This window comes from Geotrypetes seraphini, chromosome 1 (assembly GCF_902459505.1).
Source record: "Geotrypetes seraphini chromosome 1, aGeoSer1.1, whole genome shotgun sequence".
Classification (NCBI taxonomy): Eukaryota; Metazoa; Chordata; class Amphibia; order Gymnophiona; family Dermophiidae; genus Geotrypetes; species Geotrypetes seraphini.
Genome location: NC_047084.1, coordinates 125,444,144 through 125,456,440, shown reverse-complemented (window position 1 = coordinate 125,456,440; position 12,297 = coordinate 125,444,144). Strand labels below are relative to the sequence as shown.

Here is a 12,297-nt window from a genome sequence, read left to right as displayed (position 1 = left end):
CTCCCAATATGGCAGCTCTTATGTTCTTAAGTAAGCCAAGTCTAGGACAATTGAGCCATTGTGACATCACCGCTGAGGTTGGCTCTGAGGCATTATGACATCACAATCTCAGCTCTGGAATGTTGCTACTCTTTGGGTTTCTGTCTGGTACTTGGGACCTGGGTTGGCCACTGTTGGAAACAGGGCACTGGGCTTGATGGACCTTCGGTCTGTCCCAGTGTGGCAATGCTTACATTATATTTGGTGGATGTTACCAAAAGTATATATCAAACAACCAAAATGAGCACACAAGGCTCCCTTTTTTCTGGTCCAAGTTTATTCTTCCATATTACAGGTATCATGCTATGAACAGAGTAATAATGTCTGTTAAAAAAAAATCTGAGAAAATAATTTTCATCCATTTTCATTCAATGTGAATGACAATATTACTGCTAGAAACATTTAAATCAACTGTTTCATTTCTTCCTGAGGAAGTTCAACATATTTAATCAACAGAACTGTGCCTGCTGCCCTTTAACAGATGAATAAAATGTTATGTTGGGCAGAATAATGTGGCCAGTTACAGAGCAGCTATCTCCAGACAAGGTCTCGGCCACACCAAGCAACTCAAACACCATTTGGACTTCTTGTATTAGATTTTAAAAGTAAAAGAAATGGCAGCGCTGAAGGGACATGTCACTAAGTCCAATTTTCAACATGTACATTAGAAATGCAGTCATTGCCCTGGTCGTTAAGTTACCAATATGGGACAGCGCTAAAGGAAGCCTTGATCTTCATGTAGACATTCCTCATATTAACCAGCCAAATATGTGAGGGATCCCTTGTACCTCCCGACACCAAAAAGACCCTCCCTTCCCCAACACTCTCTCATTGAAAATGTCAGTCCCATCGGGCTTGATCCTCTCTCTAAGCTCCCCAGCTCATAAGTTGAGGCTTCTGTGCTCTTATGTCCCAGACTGAAAACTGACCTGGTGTTCCAAATCCTCAAAGTCTTCGCCATCAGGAACACAGGCCTCTCTTGCAGCACTTCTCCACATGTCACTAAGGATGGGAGAGGGGCAGGAGCTTTAATAGGCCCCTCAGTTATGTAAAAAGTTAGATTGCTGGAACCATTTCTTATCTAGTCTTGAGATGGTACTATGTTTACTGGAACCCAATAGCCTCAGTAGATTTAGTGGGGATTATTCAATAGGGGGTGATTAAGTGAAGCACTCGTACTCATTTTTAGCTTGGATGTGAATGCTCAATTTAATCCAGGTTTTCACCCCTACTAAATCATTGGAGACTAGGTCTTTAATTAGAACATACTTTAAGAGTTAACGACCTTTAGTGACTCGGCCCATAAAGGTAATGCAGAAATATACGTATTTCTATTTCTTGGCCACCCGGGGTCTCTCATTCTCCTCTGGCTTTCATTTCTTGTTCATCTGCTTTTATGGGTTCTGACTTGTCTCTGACCGACAAGTTCATTTCGTTCTTATCTTTGGTACGTTCTTGCATTATGCTTCAACCACCTATGTGAACAGTGGAAGGACAGACAGCACCAGCCCTAGTACAACTCTGAAAAAGTCATTTGTCTGGATGATGGAGTGATGATACACTTGGAAGAGACAGCACCAAGAAAAGTGGCAGTTTTGTAAATATCACTGTCGACTAGAAACATCAAAAAAAGGCAGTTGAAAAATGAAATCTTAGCTAAGCAGGAGTATTAATGGATACTGCCAAGCACCATATTGGAAGCCTTAAAGACATTGTAGTGGTCTGGATCAAAGCAGAGCAGAACTGATCCACTGGGACATGAGGAATAATCAAAGCAGCTCCACGGCACACCCAGAAGGAATTTCACTCTATGGCTGTCTCTGTTTCACTCGCAGTAATCAGCTTTGTTCTTTTAATGACAGACTGGTAGATCAATCAGTTATCAATTGATTTTTCCACAATGTTTCTGTAAGCAGTTATATACTATTTAACTCTTCTACATCAGAAAGAACGTGTTCTTTATTTGTTTTTGAATGTCTTGATTATATTAGAAGTTGCATGGGGAAGGAAATCAGGTGTTTCTGTAGTGTGCTTGACATATCTCTTAGCACTACAGAAGTCATAAATTAGTGGCAGGAGCAGTTGTTCTGCTAGTTTCCAAACATACACCAGGCCGGCCTTTCCAACCATGTCTGGGCACAGCAGCAACTTGGGCACCCTTTTGTTAAATATTTGCTCTTTTTGTGACACTCTTCTAGGCATTATCTTACAGGTACAACCAGGAATATAATGAGAAGGCAAATAAGAGGCCATCTCAATGCTTCATTGAGATAAACAAGTGAAGCAGAACTGTTGCATAGCTGGCTCATGAGGATAATTTAACAGCAGTGGGTGGTCGCTTTTATGTGTTTGGTACAGCTATATGACCCCTCCCAAAAAAAAAACCAAAGCAAGGGGAAATGTCATAGTCCCCATTGCTTCTGACCAATGCAACGTCAAAACAAGAGTATCTTCCATTCCCAACTCCTTGAGACCTGGAACTGCTGCCACAATAGTGTCTTTCACTGTTACGTTATATTACAGAGTTACTGTAGACAGTGGAACGAGTGCTAGCACACTGAGGGAGGTCAGATTTCCAGTTCATCTCTTCCATTGTCATGTGTTGCACAGCTCCTCAAGACTTAGAGCTGGTATTGGCACACTGAAGGAGATCTGATTTCCAGTGCTTGTCTTTCACTGTGTTATAATGTTACATTACAGAGGTCCTAGAGACTGTGGAACTGGTATTGGAATACTGAGGGGATCTAGATATTCAGTCTTGTTCTCCACTGTTTTTTCATGATGGAGCACCTGAAGACTCATGGATCAGTGATGGTACATTAACGAAGGTCAGTTATAGACGTTATGCTACAGAAGTTTTAGAATGTAGAACTGGTGCTGGTAGACTGAGGAAGACTGGATTATCGATCCTCATTTTTCAGTGCTACGTTTGGCCCACTGCTGGAAAGGAGATTGGATTCTTAGTCCTTGTCTTTCAGTTCATTATAGAGCTCCTGAAGATGGTGTGTGAGGTACTGAAGAAGATCAAGTTCCACTTTGTTTTCTGCTATCTCACATTCTGTAGCTCCTGCCTCAGCCATGATGGTAGAGGATGACCCAGTCTGTGTAAGAGCTTGGACAATTCCACATTATGGTCTTGGTAATATTTGGACAGAAATATCCTGCACTGATGGGATTGAGGTTAGAATCAGAGAAAAATATTAGAAATTATTCCAGACACTGCTAATGAATAAACCCTGCCCCCCCCAAAAAAAAAAACTAGTTTATAATGTTTAATAATGAATAGTCTTAAATAAAATACATACAGGCTGATTCCCTAAGCTTTTTCTCCCCTGAAGACATATTGAAGTGGGCTCCTAAGTCTTAATATATTGAAACAATTTACTATCAGGCTCATTTTCAAAACAGAAAAACCTCCCAAAAGAGGCATAAAGGGGCAGATGGATGTTTTTCTTCCCAAACCCTTCCAATTTGCTATTTTCAATACCTATTTTCACGATGGATTTCTATGGTGCTTGTCTACAGTGCATCTAAATCTGAAGGGGGCATGTTGGAGGTATGGTTGGGGTGAGCTTATGATTTGGACATTTTTCTGGAATAGTAGAGCACAATTTGGTCATCTAGGCCTAGATCTGTTTTAACAAAAAGGTGGCCAAACTAATCAGATGACCACTGGATGGATGAAGGCATTACCCCCCCCCCCCCCTCACACACACACACACACACACACACACTCCTCCAGTGGTCACTGACCCCAAGAAGTGAATGAAACAGTACATATCTCCCGTATGGTATCTTCAGATGTTATGGCCAGTCCTATGAGAGCAGCACGCAGGTTTCTGGAGTAGCCTAGTGGGGGATGTAGTCAACCATAGAGATAATAATAATATAATAACTTTATTCTTCTATACCGCCACAGTCAAAAGACTTCTAGGCGGTTCACATTGAAGAAGGCTGGACAATCAGCGAATTACAGAATGCAAGAAGTGGGGGTACAACTTATTACATAAGAAATAGATAAAAGGACAGCATATTACACCGAGATTGACAGAGGGAAAATATAACTTAGTAAGTGGTGAGGTTTATGTTTAGGAGATGAATTTGTCAAATAGTGCGGTTTTAATTGCTTTCCGGAATGCACCGTAGGTCAGCCTGGTTCCATTAATGTAATTTCCCAGCCAGGACTGCTGTTTGCTTGCTTGGAACATGAAGGACCTGTCCAAAAAGGATTTGTATTTGCAGCATGTGATCTTTGGGTATGTAAATATGTTACGGTTTCTGGTTGGTTGTGTGGGGTTGTGTAATATGAAATGTGGTAGTAGGTAAGAAGGCGCTCGTCCCCAGACCTGCTTGAAACAAATATAGGCAAACTTGAATAGTATTCGCACCTCCATTGGCAACCAGTGCAACCTTTTGTAGTAAGGGCTAATGTGGTCGTTTTTTCTCAATCCGAAGATCAAGTGAACTGCAGTGTTTTGTACTATTCTTAATTTTTGTACTGTTTTCTTTGGGATACCTAGATAAATGATATTGATAGGATCAGAAACTGCACCAGTAATCTAAAGGATGTAGCGTCAAAGTATTTTTTAATGGTCCTTAGTTTCCACAGTGTACAAAAGCATTTTTTCACCACTAAGTTCTTGTGGTCAGCCATGGTTAGGTGTGTGTCTAGTGTGATTCCCAGTATTTTTATGGTTTTGGAGATATTCGTGGCCGTTTAATTGTAATGATGTTCTGGTAATTTTGTCCTTGGGGCTTGCCAGGAAGACTTTTGTCTTTTCTGTGTTTAGTTTCAGTTTGAAGTCGATTGTCCATTTTTCGATTTCAGTCATTATGTGAGAAAGGTGATCTATAATTTCATTTGTTATGTCATTTAAGGGGATTAATATAGATATATCATCTGCATATATATAATAGTTTAAGTTTAACTTTTGTAATAGATGGCCCAAGGATGAGATGTAAATGTTGAATAGTGTGGGTGATAGTGGAGAGCCTTGGGGAACCCTTGAGGGTTTCTTCCATGGGTTAGAGTAATTCCCATCACTGGTCACTCGGTATGATCTGTTTGTTAGGAATTCCTGGAACCATTTCTTTACTTTTCCCAAGAGCCCCATGGCGTCTAGGCCTAGTAGCATTATTTCGTGGTCTACTAGATCGAACGCACTACTAAGGTCTAGTTGTAAAATCAGAGCACTTGTACCTTTGCTGAAAAGAGCATAGAGGTGGTTTAGGATGGAAGATATAACTGTTTCCGTACTGTATCCTTTCCTGAAACCTGATTGATGTTCACTAAGAATGTTAAATTTATCTCGGTAGTTTACTAGTTCCAAGTTGACTAATTCTTCCTGTAGCTTAGTGAATAGGGGGATGCTCGCTATAGGCCTGTAGTTGAATGTCAGGGCTATTGAGTTTTTCTGATCTTTGGGGATAGGTGTGATCAGTATGTGTTCCATATCCTCATTCAATATTCTGTTAGTAGGAGTAGTTGTTAGCCAAGTGAATAGTTCCTTTTTAAAATCAGGTGGAGCAACTTTCATGATCTTAGAAGGACATACATAAGAACATAAGAAACGCCTTCACCGAATCAGACCATTGATCCATCCAGTCCAGTGACCCGCACACGCGGAGGCCAAGCCAGGTGTTCCCCGACGAAGACCTGTTTATCCGTATTCATCAATGTGATTTGCAAGAAGGTGTGCATCATTACAATTTCCCAAGAGCCCCATTGCGTCTAGGCCTAGTAGCATTATTTCGTGGTCTACTAGATCGAACGCACTACTAAGGTCTAATTGTAAAATCAGAGCACTTGTACCTTTGCCAATAAGCAGTTTGATTTGGGAACTCGAAATGGTTCCAGAGCATGTCTGCTCTGGACTCTTGTTCGTGGAGTCCAAAATAGAATTCTGTGTTGGTTTTGGGCGTAGGTATTGTTGTTCTTAGGTCGGTGATTTTATTTTTAAAGAAATTGGCTAGGGTTTGAGCAGATGGAGTGCACTCGTTGTGCTTGTTATCGTTTTTACTAGTTTGAACAGTTCTTTACTATTTATTTTTGATGTACCTATTTTCTGTGCGTAGTGTTTTGTGTGTTTTCATTTTTTGTTTCTTTTTTTCCAGATTCTCTCCAATTTTCTTAGTTCTGAATCGAACCACTCATTTAACGCTCTCTTTTTCTTTCTGTATGTTTGGTATGGTGCCAATTGATCTAATAGTTCCTTACTGAACTTTCCCCATCTCAGGCCCATATCTCATTCGAACTACTATGCTTATGGTGAGCCTTACAAAACCCACCCATATCTGCAGGTATAAGGGCTATTGGTGTGGTATACAGTTGGGTCCAGTAGGTTTTGGGTGGGTTTTGAAGGGCTCACTATACAATATTCACTATGCGCCCCCTAGGGTGCCCCACTGCTCTTTGCTGGGATGTCTGTGTGGCTAGTCTACTAAAAATGCTGGCCCCTTCTACATCCCAATGGCTTGTTTTGTGCACTTTTCTTTTGAACATGATTTTTTTTTTCTTAAATAGTTAAAAAATGTAGATGCACTGAGGGCATTTGAGAAAGGGCCATTTTCGAAACAAAAAAAACAGAAGGTTTTCTGTTTTGAAAATGGTCATGTTTGCTACTGGAGTTTTGTGCGTGTTCCACAAAACGTTTAAACTTGGATTTGGACATCATATCATAAGAACGTTAGAATAGCTTTACTGGGTCAGACCAATGGTCCATCAAGCCTAGTAGCCCGTTCTCACGGTGGCCAATCCATGTCACTAGTACTCAAGGAGTAGCAACATTCCATGCTACCGATCCCTTATATCATTCAAAGCCAGGCATAGAAAACAAAGAAAAATGAAGGCAGATAAAGACCAGATGACCTATCTTAAGTAATTCTGCAGAACAACCCATGGAAGGAGCAGGCTAAGCCCAACAGATATCCCTTACACCATTGCCTTCCAGGATGGTATAATAGGACTCAAGGAAAAGAAACTAACAGGTATGAATAAATTTCACTTTCCTTATCATCCCAGAAGACCAGTCCAGACCAAGAGAATGTACAAAAGCAAGACCAAAGGAGCTCAGAACAGTTTACATTAATTTATTCAGGTATTCAAGGGATTAAGTGACTTGCCCAAGGTCACAAGAAGCAGCGTGGGTTTAAACCAGGGGTGGGCAACTCCGGTCCTCGAAGGCCGGAATCCAGTCAGGTTTTCAGGATTCCCCCAATGAATATGCATTGAAAGCAGAGCATGCAAATAGATTTAATGCATATCCATTGGGGAAATCTTGAAAACCTGACTGGATTCCGGCCCTCGAGGACCGGAGTTGCCCACCCCTGGTTTAAACCCACAACCTCAGGGTGCTGAGGCTGTAGTTTTAACCACTGCGCCACACTCTCCACCACATGAGTAAGTTTTACACCAGAGGAAAACTACATTGCTCAAAGCTGAACAGTTCATCACAAGTTTGGTGCAGTAAAGCCCCTTTGCCTAGGCAAAAGCAATGTGGTTTGGCTTCTGAGAATCTTGCACCAATCAAGCCCTAACTTGATACCACATAGTACAGATTAAAAGATTAGGTTCTTGCCTCTGCTAATCTTCTTTCTTGTAAATCCATACTCTATTCCTGGACAAGCAGGTTGTGAACCTTCTCGCCAGCCAGTCTTAGGGAGACATAAATATTCACAGTCTTCAGCACCTCCCAGAGAATCAGTTTAGTAGAAAAGCAGACAGGAATATCTGGAAGGAAAAGAACAAAAGGAGGGGAACGGGGAAACTCCCCATCATATTAGTCTATCCTGCTCAGAAGATGGAAAATTAAATGATCAAGAAGAATCACAAACGGGCAAAAACAACAGTAGAACCCAAATAAAACAGTGCTAATAGGCACCTATAATAGGGGGCACTAGAACTAGAAACCCCAAGGAAAGTGAAAAATACATTCAGATGTAATCTTCAAAGGGCTGGTCAGAAAGCACAGCAATTCAGCTTACCAGTACTTGTCAAGGCAGATGATCAACAAATCAGCAGGTTCCAGGAATAGAGTGTGGATTTACAAGAAAGAAGATTAGAAGAGGTAAGAGCCTAATCTTTCATTCTTCTACAATCCCACTCTATTCCTGCACAAGCGGGATTTAACAGAGCAGTCCCAAAAGCTAGGGTGAGGCTGATGAACCAGTTACTAAAATAAAGGAACCAAAAGTAGAATCTGGCCTGGCTGCCACATCACTCTGGTAAAAACCTGGTGAAGATATGCAAAGAAGACCAGGTAGCCGCCCTACAAATCTCCTCCAAAGAGATCACCGATGACTCTGCCCACGAAGAGGAAATGCCTCTGTTTGAATGGGCAGACTAGATGGGCCATTTGGCCTTTATCTGCCATCATGTTTCTACGAATGAGCCCTCAACAAGAGAGGGGGCTTCTTCCTCGCTGCAATGTAGGCAGTTCAAATGGCCATGCAAATCCATCTGAAGAATGGTCGCTTTGGAGGTTGGCCAGCTCCAGCGGGCAGGACCCACCAGGACAAACAGATGGTCAGAGACCCAGAACTCATTTCTGACCTCCAGGTTCTGCAATAGTGTCCTACGCACATCCAGAGATCACAGAACCTGGTCACGCTCTCTCGAACTGGAGGGCACGAAAGTTGGGAGCCTCACCTGTTGGTTAACGTGAGCTGCTGAAACTACCTTAGGCAGGAAGGATGGAACCGTGCGCAAGGAGACAGGAATGGATTCCGGTAAGACACAGCCTGAATCCCAGAAACCCTGAGGCCAAAGTAATAACCACCAGGAAAACCATCTTAATAGTCAGATCCATAGGAGAAGCACGCTCCATCAGCTCATAAGGTGGACGAGCCGGAGATCAGAGAACCAGATTAAGATTCCACGACAGACAAGGCGTCAGAAGCAGAGGCTGTAGACAGATTGCGCCTCTTAGAAAACGGATGACATCCAGATGAGAAGCCAGGAGAAATATAAGAACATGGTGTCTCTGGTGTTTCAAGTTTCAAGTTTATTATGATATTTGATTAAACGCTTTTCAGATTACAAAGCGTTTTACAAAGGCAATAAAATCACAAATACATTAAAATTAAAAATGACTACTTTAAAAAAGTAAAAAACAAACTGGGGTGACATGCCACATGAAACAGTAGGAAAGAAAGAAAAAATACAATTTTAAAATAAAATAACCAAAATGGGGTAGTACATTAGGAAGGTGAGGGAGAAAAAATTTAGAACAGAAGAAAAGTTAAAAGGGAAGGGGATCTTAATTTGATGAAGGGTGATGAAAGTAGGAAATAACCAGCAGAAAAAAAAACAAAAAACTTTTAGTTAAAGGCTTCTTTAAAAAGAAGACACTTTAAGCTATTCTTAAATTTTTGCAAGTCTGGTTCAAGTCTTAAATAAAGAGGGAGTGAGTTCCAAATTGTTGGAGCAGTAACCGAGAAAATCAAGTCACGGCGAGTACCAATGATTTTTAAAGAGGGAACATATAGGGTGGATTGTGAGGATGATCTGAGAACTCTAGGCGAATTGTACGGAATCAGATGTCTATCTATAAATGCTGGAGTATTATTTTTTAATGTCTTAAAGACTAAAAGAGCTATTTTAAATGTTATCCTATATGAAATGGGAAGCCAATGGGCATGTTGGAGTAGAGGCGTGACGTGGTCGAATTTTTTAGAACCTGAAATTACCTTTATTGCGGTGTTTTGTATAATTTGGAGGCGCCTAATATCCTTGAGATAAGCCCCCTTTAATAAGGAGTTACAATAGTCTAATTTTGAGATCACTAGGGAGTGAATTAGAGTATTGAGAGATGGAGAATCAAGAAGGGGGACCAGCGAACGAATCATTCTTAGTCTATAGAAGCAATTTTTAACCAAAGAGCTAATGTGTGGTCGAAAGGTGAGATTATTGTCTATTATGACACCCAAGATTTTTGTATTAGTAGTGTGATTAAGAGGTTTGTTATCGATTATGATTGGATTAATGAGTTGAACGCCTTTTCTTACTGGGTCAGATCAATGGTTCATCAAGCCCAGTAGCCCGTTCTCATGGTGGCCAATCCAGGTCACTAGTACCTGGCCAAAACCCAAAGAGCTGCAACATTCCATGCTATTGATCCAGGGCAAGCAGTGGCTTTCCCCATGTCTTTCTCAATAACAGACTATGGACTTTTCCTCCAGGATATTGTCCAAACCCTTCTTAAAACCACTACACTATCCACTCTTACCACAGCCTCTGGCAATGCGTTCCAGAGCTTAAGTATTATCTGAGTGAAAAAATATTTCCTCCTGTTGGTTTTAAAAGTATTTCCCTGTAACTTCATCGAGTGTTCCCTAGTCTTTGTAATTTTTGATGGAGTAAAAATCGATCCACTTGTACCCATTCTATTCCACTCAGGATTTTGTAGACTTCAATCATATCTCCCCTCAGCCATCTCTTTTCCAAGCTGAAGAGCCCTAACCTTTTTAGTCTTTCCTCATACGAGAGGAGTTCCATCCCCTTTATCATCTTGGTTGTTCTTCTTTGAACCTTTTCTAGTGCCACTATATCTTTCTTGAGATAAGAAGACCAGAACTGAATGCAATACTCAAGGTGAGGTTGCACCATGGAGTGATACAGAGGCATTATAACATTCTTAGTCTTGTTAACTATCCCTTTTTTAATAATTCCTAGCATCATGTTTGCTTAGAAACATAGAAACATAGAAAGATGACGGCAGAAAAGGGCTACAGCCCACCAAGTCTGCCCACTCTACTGACCCACCCCATTAAGTCTGAGTGCTAATGACCCAGCTCCTTAACTCGACCCTCGCAGGGATCCCACGTGGATGTCCCATTTATTCTTAAAGTCGAGCACGCTGGTGGCTCTGATCACCTGCTCCGGAAGTTTGTTCCACTGATCCACCACCCTTTCTGTGAAGAAATACTTCCTGGTGTCACCACTAAATTTCCCTCCTCTGAGTTTGAGCGGGTGCCCCCTTGTGACCGAGGGTCCCTTGGGAAAGAATATGTCATTTTCCACCTCGACACGACCTGTGACGTACTTAAATGTCTCTATCATGTCACCCCTTTCCCTGCGCTCTTCGAGAGTATAGAGCTGCAATTTGCCCAGTCTTTCTTCGTATGAGAGACCCTTGAGTCCGGAGACCATCCTAGTGGCCATCCGCTGGACTGACTCAGCTCGAAGCACATCTTTACGGTAATGTGGCCTCCAGAATTGCACACAGTATTCCAGATGAGGTCTCACCATGGTTCTGTAAAGTGGCATTATGACTTCAGGTTTGCGGCTAACGAAGCTTCTATTGATACATCCCATCATTTGCCTTGCCTTGGATGAGGCCTTCTCTACCTGTTTGGCAGCCTTCATGTCTGCACTGATGATTACTCCCAAGTCCCGTTCTTCTGAAGTCCTAGCTAGTGTTTCTCCATTCAAGGTGTATGTTCTGCATGGATTTCTGCTGCCGAGATGCATGACCTTACACTTCTTAGCATTGAAGCCCAGCTGCCATATCGAGGACCAGTTTTCCAACGTGATCAGATCATGCGTCATGCTATCCTTGAGATTGCTTTCGCTTACTGTATTACACAGTTTGGCATCGTCGGCAAACAGTGCTACTTTACCCTGAAGCCCTCGGGTCAAGTCCCTTATGAATATGTTGAAAAGGGATGGTCCCAGGACTGAGCCCTGCGGCACTCCGCTGGTCACCTCCGAAGTCTCAGAGAGGGTGCCGTTGACCATCACCCTCTGAAGTCTTCCACTCAGCCAATCATTGACCCATGCAGTTAGTTTCTCACCTAACCCCATCGATTTCATCTTGTTTAATAGTCTACAGTGTGGGACACTGTCAAAAGCTTTACTGAAATCCAAGTACACTATGTCCAGAGACTCTCCCGAGTCTAGCTTTCCTGTCACCCAATCAAAGAAGCTGATAAGATTGGATTGGCATGACCTGCCCCTAGTGAATCCATGTTGGCAGGGATCCCTTAGATTCCCCTCATCCAATACCGTGTCTAATTTACCTTTAAGTAGAGTTTCCATGAGTTTACACACTATTGATGTGAGACTCACCGGTCTGTAATTCGCAGGCTCTGCTCTGCAACCCTTTTTGTGCAGAGGAACGACGTTAGCTGTTTTCCAGTCCAGGGGGACTCTCCCCGTACTTAGGGAGAGATTGAAGAGCATGGCAAACGGTTTTGCCAGAACATCGCATAGCTCTCTGAGCACTCTTGGGTGCAAATTGTCCGGTCCCATGGCTTTGT

The 12,297-nt window shown here is 42.1% G+C and overlaps 1 protein-coding gene across 4 annotated transcripts in view; it reads right to left on the bottom strand.

Annotated features, from left to right (window-relative positions):
- Positions 1-244: 244 nt before the first annotated feature.
- The window catches only part of LOC117357382 (bifunctional heparan sulfate N-deacetylase/N-sulfotransferase 3-like), a 278,317-nt gene continuing 266,264 nt past the window's right edge, over positions 245-12,297 (bottom strand). For 3 of the 4 annotated variants that reach the window (XM_033937877.1, XM_033937867.1, XM_033937886.1), the window contains one exon: positions 246-3,205. In XM_033937877.1, the coding sequence (XP_033793768.1) occupies positions 3,086-3,205 (120 nt within the window). In that variant the 3' untranslated portion in view covers positions 246-3,085. Of the gene's footprint in view, positions 3,206-12,297 lie in introns of all 4 variants that reach the window. The other variant, XM_033937894.1, reaches the window with a different exon arrangement.